Source organism: Bremia lactucae (assembly GCF_004359215.1).
Source record: "Bremia lactucae strain SF5 chromosome Unknown BlacSF5_NotPlaced_200_SHOA01000120.1_2678225bp, whole genome shotgun sequence".
NCBI classification, from domain to species: domain Eukaryota; phylum Oomycota; class Peronosporomycetes; order Peronosporales; family Peronosporaceae; genus Bremia; species Bremia lactucae.
This window is the reverse complement of record NW_027152213.1, coordinates 121,931-135,508: the sequence shown is the minus strand read 5'-3', so window position 1 is coordinate 135,508 and position 13,578 is coordinate 121,931. Positions and strand designations below refer to the sequence as shown.

The window sequence follows — 13,578 nt, the reverse complement described above, 5'->3', positions numbered from 1 at the left end:
CGAGTTTCACAAAATTTTGTGATGCACCCGAATCCACTAGGAGGGTCATCACCTGGTCATAGCCTCTTACATGAGCGCTATAGACCAGCAGGGTTGAGGTCCGAAATTTCGAGACCTCAGGGACTATGCTACCCATTTGTTCNGCAGAACTCATGCGTCTCGCACGCTGGTTCTTGCCATCGCCCTTTGGGAAGGGAGTCCTCTTGCTGGGCATTTTTGCCCCAGCAGGGACCCTGGCATAGCAGCGAGCCATCATATGGCCGCGCTTGCCGCATTTAAAACAGACCACGTCTGCATTGCCCAACTCCATAGGAGTGGCATCTGTCCTCTCGGCCGACGGCTTATACCAAGCTGTCGCCGAGGCACTGTTGTAGGATTGCTCCTCAACTAAGGCAATTTGGATTGCCTCTTCCATCGTCGACGGCACCTTTCTGAAAAGGGCCTGTCGCGATGGGCCATGCCGTAGTCCGTTCATAAACGTGGGCACCTTAATGTGCTCCGGAATCGGACCTACGGTTATGGATGCGGACAGCGAGCGCATCTCTTGCACATACTCTTGCAGAGATCGCTTCGCCTGTCGCGCCCCAAAGAAGCGCGCCTGAAGCAACACTTCGTTGTTCGGCGGCTGGTACATGGCGCGAATCTTATCCTTAAAGATCGCCCATGAGGGGAACGCTTTTCTGTCCGCCATAAGCGCCGAGTAAGCCCACTCTGAGGCCTTACCGCGCAGATGCGACATAGCGTACGACACCATCCGGCTGTCGTCCTCGATGAGCTGGGCGACACCACATTGCTCCACGGCTAAAAGCCAGTGGACAATCGTGTGCGCCGCAGTTCCATCGAACTTGGGCGGGTCCATCCGAATGGGCCTCGGCTGATGCGGCCGGGCAGAGAGCATCTCAACAGTCCTGTTGAGAGCCTCGCTCCGAGCCTGCTCATGCCTCAGCTCATCCTGAGTCTGAGTGACGGACTCCGCCGCAGCATGGCTCTGTGCCTCGGACGCGGCCCTCCGCTGTCCGAGCACAAATGCCTCAAACTGCTCCAACTGAGCAACATGTTGCTCAGGAGGACTACCCAGGAGCCTGGCCAGGGCTTGTTCACCAAGTCCCTGCGCCATTAGCCCTGCCACCTCCCGATGATGTTCGGAGAGGTGGGGAAAATGAGCCCAATCAATGTTGAGGCTCATCCTCACGTACACACGCAGAGATGCGGGTCGTGGGAAGGATTTCAAGTGCTACCAAGTGTAGGCGGGCACGTCGTAATGCGGCCACGCTCTACTTAGCACACACCCTAGCACAGCGAGGAAGCGGTTTGCACCTGCTTCTCTTGCGTGCAGTGAGGTAGTTGTGGTGGGCGCGCAAGCGACCTCACCCAACACACTAAGAACTCTGGTGAAGTGACGTCACGGGAGCGGTAATCCGTCTCCTCGTGCGCACTTACCAAGTAGGTAGTAAATTTCAGACTGATTTATATTTAATAGAATTAAATACAAATACCTATTTTTACCAATTAAAATGATATCTCTATAGATATCATTTAATATGTATTGCGAGCGTATCTTTATAGATACCTCGCGTAACTGATGACGCTAGCCGTCATCATGGATGACGCTGGGCGTCATCCCTCCTAATGTGAATGCACCCATGTGCATCACATCCACAAGGGTTGGTCACAAATGTGCACCACACCCGAGTCTAATTACTATTATTTAGTAATTGACCATCCCCTTAAGTACCAAATGTACTAAATGGGGACTGTGTAACACTAGGGCAACTCTAGCCCGTTACAGGAACACCCCGTTACATTCTACGTACTGACACCTTTTTGTAAGTTTTCAACTTTGAAAGATTAATATAAATCAGGTATAGTGAGTGACTCATTGCCACCGGCCATTCGCGCGTCTAGCAGCGATTGGCGGGGTTAATTTAATACTCAATTCATCCGATAAGCAGAACCGTCACGTTACCGCTACGATATTATGTATGGCTGTATCGACTCTTCATTCTTCTTTATATTTGCTGTTGTAGGTAATATAAACTATGTAATGAGCTGCCCCAATACATCGTCCATAAGATGTAGAAGTAGACCCAAGGAGGAGCTTCCACAACCTTTATAATCGTTGTGGGTCAATGTAATATCATGAAAAGTAGATACTTGCAGCAAGTAATTTGCGGCGATGCTGTGTTGAAATGTTCGCCGGTCGACTTTTAAAATTAGCCATTTCATAAAAATAAAGTTTTTTTTAGACATCTGCACAATGACTTGCATTAAAATTAAACTAAAGTCAAGCAATATTTAATCCAAGCCTTGGTTGCAAAGTGGGCAGAACGGCGCGCGCTGCGAGTTGACGGAGGTAAAGGCCCACTTATCCAAACACTCCAAATGAAATTCATGCTTGCACTTGCGAAGTAGACGCAGCACGTCGCCTGTCTCGTACTCTTCACAGCAGATACAGCACGTGTCATTATTGGCTGGGCCTCCCCTGAACTTTATTAGCAGCTCAACGAGATCTAGGCGCTCTACGCACCCAGCAAAGTCCACATTACGACGCTCTAGCCGCTGCTTAAGTTCAGAAATGCTAGCTTCCTTCAGCTCCTCTGGTGTCTTAAATTGCTCCGTTGGCATCACTTGTATGGTTCGAAGAGTACGGTTGAAAGTCTCAGAGCGTGACTCATTATGGGCTGTACGGTTAAAGTTAGTTCCACGGTGTGCCTCCGCCGAAACCTGCGTGTAGGCTTCGCGGAAACAGGCCATCCAGCTCATTTCGGGGTGCTATGATTTGAACACAGGCGTAAATTTTTCGCATCGCAATGGACAGAGCTCCAAATTTTTAGTGCGTACCAGTCCGCGGAGCTGCTGTAACACACGACAGAAGCGTGCAGCCTTCCAGAAGGTCATAAGCGAAAGTCCTAGCAAAAAGAGCAGAGCCACATTCAGCGCGAGCGATGCACCCTCATTTTCTGCAGCATTGCTCTGCAGCAACGGCATAACAACTTGCACGAAGAGAAGCAGCGCAACCATCCATGGGTTGTCGGTAGCATTGATCATCACAAACATGGTTGCTTTTCCTTGCAGTTGACACCGCGTCTTGGTATTTAAATGGAACAGTGTACCAATTTAATTTCAATTAATAAAAGTACCAATTACAATGAATGCAACAGCGCCAGCCCTGATCCCTCCCTTCCGCTTCAGCACGATGCAGCAGGGTTTATACCGCGGGGCATACCCAACGCTTAAGAATTTTCGATTCTTGCGCCGTCTTGGGCTGAATACTGTGGTTTCTGTAATCCCGGAGCCACCTACAAGCGACTTGGCGGACTTTTGCGCAAACGAAAAGATTACACTGATTCACTTCTACGCTGAAAAGTTCACGTCTGACAATGTGACTGTATTACCCGCCACGGCAGCGCAGATCTTGAATCTTCTCATTCAAAAGAAAAATCTACCGTTATACATTCATTGCCTGGACGGAGCTAATGTTACGGGTACCATAGTCATGATCCTTCGCAAGCTTCAGAACTGGACCAAGCTTGCCACTGTCTCGGAGTTCTGCAGGTGCAAATTTGCATCATGGTTCTTACATATTGCATGTTTGACTCAGTAATTGTAGTAGATTCACGCGAGACCATGGAATTGAAAAAGACGAGTCTGAATACCTGGCCACGTTTTCAGAGGAGATCAGTGTGACATGGGATGCCCCAAAGTGGTTGTGGAATGGACTTCGGATTACGAAGCATCCGACGTTGATTGTACGCCAACTCGATTTGGAGCTTACCACCGCCAATACACTGGATGCTGGAGGGCATTCGAATAACGGTGCGCCTAATCTCAAATGGGAAACAGAAGTCGACAAAACCGAGGCCATCTTGCGGCAATTTGAGGAGGCCAGTCGCAATCGCATTGGAGAGGTTGTTGAAAGTAGTGAAGAGGTAGAAAATATTCTCGGGGAGGTGCTGCAAGATTTGCCCTTTACTCGCTCACTCGAGGCGTTAGACCTTGCAGGAGTTTGATTTAATAATCACCTAGTGTATATTTCTGTATGTGAGCTATTCGTATTGGCGCTAACTTTAATAACAAATGCCGCCATGGCGCCATAAATTTGTAAAGCAGTCCACCAATCATCTGCGGACGCAAACTTTACTTACTGATGTCATCCTTGAAGTCATCAATGAAGGACGAGCAACGCTCAGCTGATGCCGCTTCTATCTCGTCTATGTTCGTTTTCACGGCGGAAAAGGCCGGAATGAAAGGCGTGGACAAGCAGCACGTACGGGAGATCGTGCACAAGATGTCTAAGGACTCGCTTTACTATCAAAAGTCTCTTCGCGACAATGCGAAGGTGGAGTACCGCGTGGCTCGTATGCGTAAGCAACTCGCTTGCTTGTCGAATGGGCAGCTGCATCGTTTAGAGCATGAAGCTGATGCTCGAGTGGTAAAACTAGAGTCGTTGCGAGACCTTACGCGTATAATTTGCGTTGTGGACATGGACATGTTCTACGCCGCCGTCGAGATGCGGGACGATCCTAAGCTGCGCGACGTACCGCTTGCAGTTGGCGGCCTTGGCATGATAAGTACAGCAAACTATGCTGCGAGGAAATATGGCATACGTGCTGCCATGCCGGGCTTTATTGGCAAAGAATTGTGTCCAAAGCTACATTTTGTACCCGTCAACATGGAAAAGTACAAAGCTGTGGCTGCTCATATCCGTGCTTTATTTGAAGAGTACGACCCAGACTTTGAGTCTTTTAGTCTTGATGAAGCGTGCCTCGATCTCACAGACTATGTGGCCAATAATTGGCAAAAGTATGTGTTAATTGCGCCAGACACATCAAAGGTTCAGGAGCCCGAGGAGCGATGGATTTCTACGGCCACGGGCAGAGCAGCGATTGCTGGCGCAGTGATAAAGGAACTGCGTCAGAAAATTTTTGACTGCACTCAGTTGACTGCCAGTGCTGGAATCGCAGTGAATGCTATGCTCGCCAAGGTAGTACTACTTATTTTGTCACTGCTCACCCCCCAACTAAAAAATAATTTTTTAGATTTGCTCGGACATGAACAAGCCTAATGGACAATTTTTGCTGCCATTTACACGTGACAGCGTCATAAATTTTATTCGTAAACTTTCTGTGCGCAAAATTGGTGGCGTTGGCAAAGTTATGGAAAAGACGTTGAACGAAGCACTTGATATACACACTGGAGCAGACTTATTCGCTCAGCGGGGCAAGCTCTGTTATCTTTTTTCGGACAAGACCGCGTCTTGGTTGCTGCAAATATCGCTGGGGATACAAGTTCGTCGCGAAAAATTAGAGCGCAAAAGTTTCAGCCGTGAACGCACATTTGGAGCGCTGAATGATCCAATAAAACTCGAGGCCAAGTGTCTCGACATTTGCATGCTTCTTGCTGAAGACCTTGAAAAAGCAAATAAGGCTGCTAAACACGTGACATTTGTATACAAGGGTACTGATTTTGCTCGCTATTCCAGGTCAATGTCACTAGCGACTGCAATATACACTGCAGACGATCTTTACTCGATCGCTGTTGAGCTCCTACGCCGAGAACTGCCTCTTTCGCTGCGTCTTATGGGCGTTCGTGCAGCTACACTGGTCTCGCGCTTTCAAAGCACGACTTCGCCGACTACTTTCTCTCTAGCTCCCGCAAGCAAAAAGCGGCAAATCGTCATTAAGAAATTTGCCGAGCATGTATCTGATTCGGCTACCGCTCTACCCGATAAACTTGCTGAGCTCAACGATCGCGAGAATATCAGGTGCAGCGACAAACATGCGCCAGACTCAGATCCATTGCTACAATTGGAAAGAAATTTGATGAAACCATCGTCTGTGTTGCATTCAGCGGATACGAATGTGGATGGTATCTATCGTCCTCTTGCTCCTTGCTTCAAATCAATGAAGGCGCGTAAGGTCGTCATTAGACCATGTCCAATTTGTGGAAGGCCATTGAATACACTGAACAATATAAAAGTCAACCAACACATTGACGCGTGCGTTGGTACAAAGATGCCGTCAACATCTTTGACTGATGGATGTGGCAGCAAGGGCATTGCCGTCTCGCAATTTTTTGAGTATTCTACAAAAAGAATAAAAAAAACAACAACGCCATGTCCTATCTGCGGTAAGCTGCTAAACACTCGGAACAATTTGGAGGTCAATGCGCATGTGGATGTGTGTGTGAACAGGCCGCTAGTAAATAGAAAAAGAGGGTCAAATGATGGGAGTACCTTAGACACCTATTTTTAAAATGTGACAGCAACGATGCTTGAAATCTATTAATAACTAATAAAGTTCTATCCAGTTATGCAAGTTGGTAGGTATATCGCCTTCTAATTCACTCATTTACCACGTAATGAAACTTCTGATCAATTAAGGTATCAAAAGGGGTGAAGCACAAGACACTTATTCCTCGTCAGAGTCGCTAAAAAAATCACCGCGAGCCTCGGCCTCCTTACGAGCTTTTTCTTTGGCTTTCTTTTCCTTGCGGGTAAGTGTGCGCTTAATTTTCATCTTGGAAACATTGCCAAAGGCATCCGTAATTTCCTCCGCATCCTTCTGCTCGATTTTAGTCTTGTCTTCAACCTGTTGACCTTCAATCAAGAGACGACCATTCTCGACGTTCCAAGTTTCCTGCGTCAAGGCGGAGGAGAACTCATTGTGGTGGGTGATCATGACTACACCGCCATTAAACTCTTTGATGGCAGAAGCAAGAGCACCAAGTGAGTCGCGGTCAAGGTAGTTCGTCGGCTCATCAAGCACTAAAATGTGTGGGTTGAGCCACATAGCAGCTGCCAGCACAACTTTCACCTTTTGGCCTCCAGACAGACCACGCATGCGCGAGTGCGTACCAAACTCAGCACCAAGGCCGAAGCAATCGAGGTGCTTCTGTACAGCAATGGCTGTAGGCGGGCGAGCTTGCAGGTTTGCGCGAGCAGCTTCGCGGTCATCAGCGATCTGAAGCAACTTGTCCCAACCCCACTTCTCACACTTTTCACGAGGTACCCACGCATTCTCATCAACAGGACACTTCTCCCACTTCAGCTCGTACTCAAAGCTCTTTTTAAATTTACGGCGACAGATAATCTCTTCAAGAACGCGCTTCTCACCTTCCCAATTGACTGGCTTTTTGTAATGCTCTTTCTCCTCATTGCTCAGCTTGCGCGTCTCTTTTGCTAAAAGCTCCTTGTCCTCGCCTGATTGGAATCGCCATTGAATGTATTGATTTGCGGTCTCGTCTAAATGCGACTCAATATGGTGGAAGGCATGCTGAGCTACGTAAGCGAATCGCATGGAAGGATGTTTCCAAACTTGACCACCAGTTGGCTCCACCTCACCCGTCAACATCTTGATCAAAGTCGACTTACCAGCACCATTGGGGCCTAGCACGGCAATTCGGCTTGACAGGGCACAGGTGACCGAAATGTTATTAATCGACGGCTTGGTCGTCCCCCGATACTGGTATGAGCAGTTGGTAAGACGAATAATCGGTTTGCCCTTGTTCTTAATATCAGCCAGGAAACCAGGTTCGGGAAACACAAACTTCACATTGTCAGACTCAAGCTCATAGTATGCTTTGGCCTCAGGCTTTTGCTCCACAAACTTGGACAAATTGCCCTTGTAAATCTTCAGCTTCCGAGTTTCATAGTGAATAATGTTAGTGCACACAGTGTCAAGGAAGCCCGAGTCGTGCGATACCATGATGGAAGTTACGTTGGTTAGGCTCGTCAAGTACTGTTCCAACCAAGCAACGTTCTTTACATCCAAGTGGTTGGTAGGTTCATCAAGTAACAAAATGTCAGCTTTTTGCAGCATAGCACGGGCCAACTCGAGTTTCATCTTCCAACCACCAGATAGCGTACCCACACCTTGAGCCTGCATCTCAGCGGTAAAACCAACACCAGCAAGAGTATCTCGGACCTCTTTTCGAGGAGTGTTCTTCAAGTCTTCATCCACTAAAATGAAATCCACTACAGATAGCTCAGCCTCAGACGCTTGCAAATTGTGCTCAACAAATACAGTCTTTAGTTCATCACGACTGGGAAAGCCTTCCAGCTGACCATTTGAAATAGCACGCATTAAAGTTGACTTTCCACAACCATTAGGACCGCAAAGACCATATCGGTGGCCACGCTTAAGACGAAGACGAGCGTTATTTAATAGAATCATACCACCATAAGCGAGCGAGAATTCACAGTTACAAAGGTCAGGAATACCCTCATCACAGTCAACGTCTTCAATAAAGATCGACTTGTTCTCCTTAAAACAACGCTCTCGAATCTCGTGGGCAAGAGGTTTAATTTCCTCCGGCTTTATGAATGCCTTAAAATAGGCAGTGATTTCCTTCTCAAAAACAGCCTTGTTAAAGTTGCGGGCCACCACCAAAAAGAAACAAATGCCCGTTACGTAGTCGACCGTAAAAGTGTCAATTTGAGCCTTCACTGCAGCTGGGTTCGCAGCAATCGACTCGACAACTACATTGTGAATATTCGCGTAGTCAACCTTTAATTCGTCCTCAGATACCTCCATGGATCCACCAGCGACAAACAAAGTCTCATGAGCTCGCGTGGCAACCTCGCGGCACTCAGGGTCGGCCTGGGTCTCGATAACCTTTTTCAGCCCAGGCAAAAGTTTCGGAATGAAAAGCTGTGCTTCTGCCGGATCATCCATAAGCTTACACATATTGTCAATAATCACAGCGGCCTGACGTTTAACTGCCGTCTTGCCTTCAGCAAGCGCACGCTTGAGTAAAGGCTCCATTATAGCGAGGGCAGGAGCCTCAACAGTCTTCACGAACGTAGTAGAGGCAAGCTTGTGAGTACACTCAGATACTTCCGTAGGATTCGCTAGGCAGCTCACCAACGCGGGAATAAAAGGCTCAATGTCCATGTTTCCCACCACATTACATACCTTGGTCATGGTCTCTCGGGCGGCAACCTTTACCTCTTTGCGTGTGTCCCACATACAATCCGTGACTTGCGGAATGATATCAGGGAGACAGCGTCCAACCTGGTAGGGTGCGATCTTGGACAGCTCCGCAATAAGTTCAAGCGACCCTTTCTTGGTTTGCCACTTCTTGGTGCGATCTAAACCGTTGAAAAGAATCGGCAGGATACGAATCGTCGAGTTCTTATTAGCCGAGCTGATGATAGTTAAGGCTGCTTCCTCTGCAACAGGGCGAACCGCTGGCTTCTTGTCTGCTAGCAAATCCAGAAAAAGCGATAGCAGAGGAACTAGGTAAGCTTCTACGCGCTCAGCGTTTTTTTGCATGAGATCGTCCATGACATGGGAAGCCACAATCTTAGCGTCGGCATCGTCGCCCGTCAAGGCCTTGCGAAGCTCATGTGAGACAACGCCGAAGCTCAAATTCACATCGCCAATTATTAGTTCCGACACCTTCTCCGCAGCAACCTTTTGCTGGCCAGCTGGGCTTTTAAGAGCTTCCGTAAGCGCATCGGTAAAGTGCTTGCTCTGGTCGATAGCGAGTTTGCTAATGCCGTCGGTTGGAGCGTATGGGGCCATAGTGTATTATTTAAGGGCAACTAAACGAGGTAGAAGTGGCGCTCGAGTGCTTGAGCTTGGCTGAGAGAAATCCAAAATGAGTTAAAGCGCCGCCTCCAGTCAAGAGGATAAAAATCCCATCAGTTGCTGCTGGCCAGTCAGCTGTCAGACCATTAAGGCTGGGAAAGGGCGCCTCAGCGCAATGGAAGCCAGTTCACTTCTGTAATTAGACCCAAACAATCCTCTCGACCACGATTGCCTAATTTCATTAAACTAAATCGACGTCACGAAAGCTGATATTGTTTTTATTACGAAACCTCAAATTTATTGTTCACGCGTCTGACAGCTAGTTCACACCGTCGCCACACAATATCAAATTGTTTTCATTATTCCGAGGATCTTACGCATTGCATATGGAGATATAATGCGACCAAAACCATATGGAATATGCCACGGGTCGCACCTTCTTATAAGCGGCAAGAGTCTCAGCGAATAAAGCGTCACCAGCGCACTGTAACCCCAAGGAGGTAAGTTGCTAGCGTTACATCGGCGAGTTTATTGTTGGAATTCGATACATACCACTTTGTGAAGCCGATGCAATCTTGACTGGAGCCTCTACGTTTGCATTAAATATGTTCAACTTTTACTAGCGCAGACGCTTTTCTCTCGTCTATAACTTGCTGAATTTCTGTGAGCCCGAGCTCCTTACCAAGAAAATTTACCCACTACAAGAAACAACGATAATTATCGTGCCCGTGAAGGCGTCGGTCATTTCGGATTCAGAATAAGAGAAGGCGTTTCATAATACGGCAAATTGAACACAGGAGCAAATTATGAAATATCAGAGTGGTTGTGCTGAGGTATTATTTCTTTCCGTTTGCCATGTCGTTTAACGGGACAAGATGACCACTCTTGCTTGTAAAGTCTGGTACCTCCTTAATGCCGACGATGTGAACTTGTCTATCTTTGTGGTATAACTTCCGCATTTATAGAATGTGCCGTTTTTTTATATCTGTTCGTTACGCAGTCGCCTGTTCCGTTGCTCTTGATTGATTAGTATAAAAAGATTGTCATAAACATGTAGCAAGCAGATCAAAGCTTAACTTGAGAAGCGAAGCAATCGAGTTCCTTAAGCTGAATTAAGCTTGTTTCACGAGAATCTTAAAAATCACTGACCTGCACCACTAATGCCTTACTATAAAGTGCTACAGTGCAGAAAAGAGTCGTAAGAATAAAAATCCACTTTTTTTACCTCGCGTTGGCACCCACTCGATTGTCAAGACTCTGGCAGGTAGCCCCAGTGCACTTTATTCTACCACGTGAGCTATCAATCACTCTTCTTGCGTCTTTTTCGTATGCTGCAAGGCTGTTGAAGAATCATCCTTCGTGTCCAAGACCGTCTCTACAGCATCTCTCGGTACTTTGGCCGGCGCACTGTCTAAATGTATGTTAGGTGCCCCAACACTCGTTCTAGGGTGCGTAGTCACTGGAACATGCGCCAAACTGTCGCCTGGTATGTGACTTGGGTTCCACGTGCACGGTAGGAGTGAACCAAAGCGAAGGTGCTGGATGACGGGCAATTTTTTAAGCACTTCACCTTCATAAAGTTTTAGCATACCTCCATTTGTCTTCGTCCATGATGGCAGGGCGCTGATATCGTTTAACATAGGCGACGTCTCTGCAAAGGGCGATCCTGCCTTCACCTCTTTAATAAACTTGATAGCATCCAGATACAAATACTCCGTGTGGTTCGCCAGTAAGATATCGTCGTCATGCACGCTCTCGGGGACAATCTCATGGTGTCCGATCAGCTGCGCTGACCCAAAGTAAAACGGAAGGCAGTGGTAATCATCTAAGCCCCAAACACCATGCGACCCTGCTGGTTCCAACGTGTAAAGCCTTTGCAGACGACGCATCAAAGCTAGGTAAGTCGTAAACACTCGAAGCACCAGTGCAGAGAAGTCGGATTCTGTAAAGTAACCCAGCTTGTGCAGACAGACTGGCGATCAATTAGAAACGAATAAGGATGTCGTCTTTGTCAATACTAAAAGGTTTCCGTGGACAGCACGTACACATCCACACAATGAAGCTGGTTTCATGGCCCGTGCCGTAGTCAATTCGGACACGGTTGCCAAACGAGTCGCCAAAATACGCCATTAATTCAATTATAGAGCCACGCAAAGCGCTAGGTAGCATATTTTCTTGCATTGCAGGCGTTTTCTGTCACAAAGGCATAAAATTATCAGCTGATTTGCTGCACTCTTCCTGTCTATCTCACACCTCAGCTACTCGGTCAAAAAATGTACGGAAGGCCTTGTTGCCAAAGCGCATAGGCTGCTGAATAGGTGGAATCTCGTCAATCCATGAATTTATTTCGTCAAGTAGTTCGACAGACTTTTGAACGTTCTATCAAGAAACAAAAGTTTGAGTTCTTGCAGCTTTTTCGTATTACGGGCTCTGACAATAATTTACCGGTGAGTATTCATAATCACTGGAAATCTTTTTGCCTTTAACGCTTTCGTTCAAGTGTCTCACAAACACCAGGATCATTTGCTGGGCCTTTTGGAAGCGTGAGAATTAAAGTTTTGAATGTCAGCATAAACAATCAATATGTACAAGGAGGCTAGCGACGAGCAGAGGTACTTTTGTCACGTACAGGTGAGCCTAAAAAATGATTCAGATCGCGCTGCACGAAAATGGCGCGCGCGGGATCCTTGTAGCTGCCGCCCACTTCTAAACTACTCATTCTGCGATTACACTCGGTACTGTTTGTTACTGTTATACCATGAATTACTTTCGTTTTTTTAATTATCTTAAGAAAAAGAATCGAACTCTCAGTTTTATAAAATATTTAGTTGAGCATTGTAACGGGGTGTATCGTTACATGGAATTAACACTTAAAGGTTGTTAATTAATATATTATCTAAGATGTGGATAATATTTGCAGGATATTACTTTATATAGTAATATTCAGAATTCTTATCCATAAATAGGTATAGACCATTATACCTATTTATTCCGCAGACTAATCAGCTGTAGGAGGAATCAAAGAGAGAGTTACAGATAAGATAGAGATAAGAATTCATTTACATGTTTAGTATTAGATTATAATTTAGTTAGCATTTACAAAGATAGAACAAGAGACACTTAATTATGTCTAATACAGTTTTCATTTTACCTTTTTAAAGCTATTTGCCTTAAGAGAAGTCTTCCTCTGCACGTACTAGTGTACGTGAAATGACGTTTGGCACCACTCGCAACTGAAGCAGTGTGAAGTGGACTTGTACTCAAAAAGTGCAAGTCATAGTGCCCCGTTACACCTGGTAGCACTTTGTAGTCCGTCCAAGGACCACATTTCCCACATCTAACATGGACATGTTAGATGATAGTGGGAATACGCATCACGTTTACCCTGCAAGCTACTCCTTTCCAAGTGACATAGAAAGGAGTGCGGTTGAACGAATGAGTTCAACCGTAGGAAACGATGCAATCCTGGCACTGCTGTCCAACTTAGACAAAGATGCCCTCCATTCAACTATCGTTGAGTTCATACAACATGAACTTGACGAGATGAAGGAAAAAGTAGCCTTGCTGAATCAGCAAGGCTCTCAACAGGCGGAACTGTTGAGGTTACAACAGGTACAGACCCCTGTACCTGGGATGACGCAAACGCGTCGTCCCGAAACCTTAAAGATTGACATCTCAAAGTAAAGGGGAGTCGAAGAAGACTCCCTCTTGAGATGGTTTGTCGAATTAAACGATGCCATAAGAGCACGTCACATCATCGACGAGCAAATGCAAATCGCATTCGCTCAATCAAATCTGGCAGGTCGTGCCAAAACTTGGGCATTGGGCCTTAAGTTGCGCGACCCTTACGTCTTTGGGTCGCTAGAGGTTTTTAAAACCCGACTCAAACAGACGTTTGAACCACCAAGGGCTGTGTTCAAAGCTCGTTCAGAGCTTCTGAAACTTAAGCAAGGCAAGCGTGATGTGCACGCATATGCCCAGCACATACGACTCTTAGCGAGTTGTATTACAAATAACCCAGTCCATGAACACACGTTGATTACGG

The 13,578-nt window shown here is 46.6% G+C and overlaps 5 protein-coding genes across 5 annotated transcripts; 2 read left to right on the top strand and 3 right to left on the bottom strand.

Moving 5' to 3' along the window:
• Nucleotides 1-2,295: 2,295 nt before the first annotated feature.
• Nucleotides 2,296-3,057, bottom strand: CCR75_006829 (uncharacterized protein; the record flags this gene model as incomplete). The annotated part of the gene is made up of 2 exons (XM_067964896.1): nucleotides 2,296-2,772; nucleotides 2,842-3,057. 2 exons carry the CDS (start codon nucleotides 3,055-3,057, stop codon nucleotides 2,296-2,298), a joined length of 693 nt encoding a protein of 230 aa, XP_067814425.1.
• Nucleotides 3,058-3,148: 91 nt separating this feature from the next.
• Nucleotides 3,149-4,010, top strand: CCR75_006828 (uncharacterized protein; the record flags this gene model as incomplete). Its single annotated transcript, XM_067964895.1, has 2 exons — nucleotides 3,149-3,555; nucleotides 3,611-4,010. The coding sequence occupies 2 exons, from the start codon at nucleotides 3,149-3,151 to the stop codon at nucleotides 4,008-4,010; spliced, it is 807 nt and encodes a 268-aa protein (XP_067814601.1).
• A 137-nt stretch (nucleotides 4,011-4,147) lies between these two features.
• CCR75_006830 (uncharacterized protein) lies at nucleotides 4,148-9,562 on the top strand (the record flags this gene model as incomplete). Its single annotated transcript, XM_067964897.1, has 2 exons — nucleotides 4,148-4,984; nucleotides 5,040-9,562. 2 exons carry the CDS (start codon nucleotides 4,148-4,150, stop codon nucleotides 6,252-6,254), a joined length of 2,052 nt encoding a protein of 683 aa, XP_067814532.1. The 3' UTR covers nucleotides 6,255-9,562.
• Nucleotides 6,411-9,527, bottom strand: CCR75_006831 (uncharacterized protein; the record flags this gene model as incomplete). Its single annotated transcript, XM_067964898.1, has 1 exon — nucleotides 6,411-9,527. One exon carries the CDS (start codon nucleotides 9,525-9,527, stop codon nucleotides 6,411-6,413), a length of 3,117 nt encoding a protein of 1,038 aa, XP_067814533.1.
• A 281-nt stretch (nucleotides 9,563-9,843) lies between the features above and the next one.
• Nucleotides 9,844-12,189, bottom strand: CCR75_006832 (uncharacterized protein). The gene is made up of 6 exons (XM_067964899.1): nucleotides 12,163-12,189; nucleotides 11,979-12,065; nucleotides 11,787-11,912; nucleotides 11,579-11,726; nucleotides 10,776-11,505; nucleotides 9,844-10,711 (listed from the first exon to the last, which is right to left on the bottom strand). Exons 2-5 carry the CDS (start codon nucleotides 12,054-12,056, stop codon nucleotides 10,838-10,840), a joined length of 1,020 nt encoding a protein of 339 aa, XP_067814534.1. The 5' UTR covers nucleotides 12,057-12,065; nucleotides 12,163-12,189; the 3' UTR covers nucleotides 9,844-10,711; nucleotides 10,776-10,837.
• Between the last annotated feature and the right edge of the window lie 1,389 nt (nucleotides 12,190-13,578).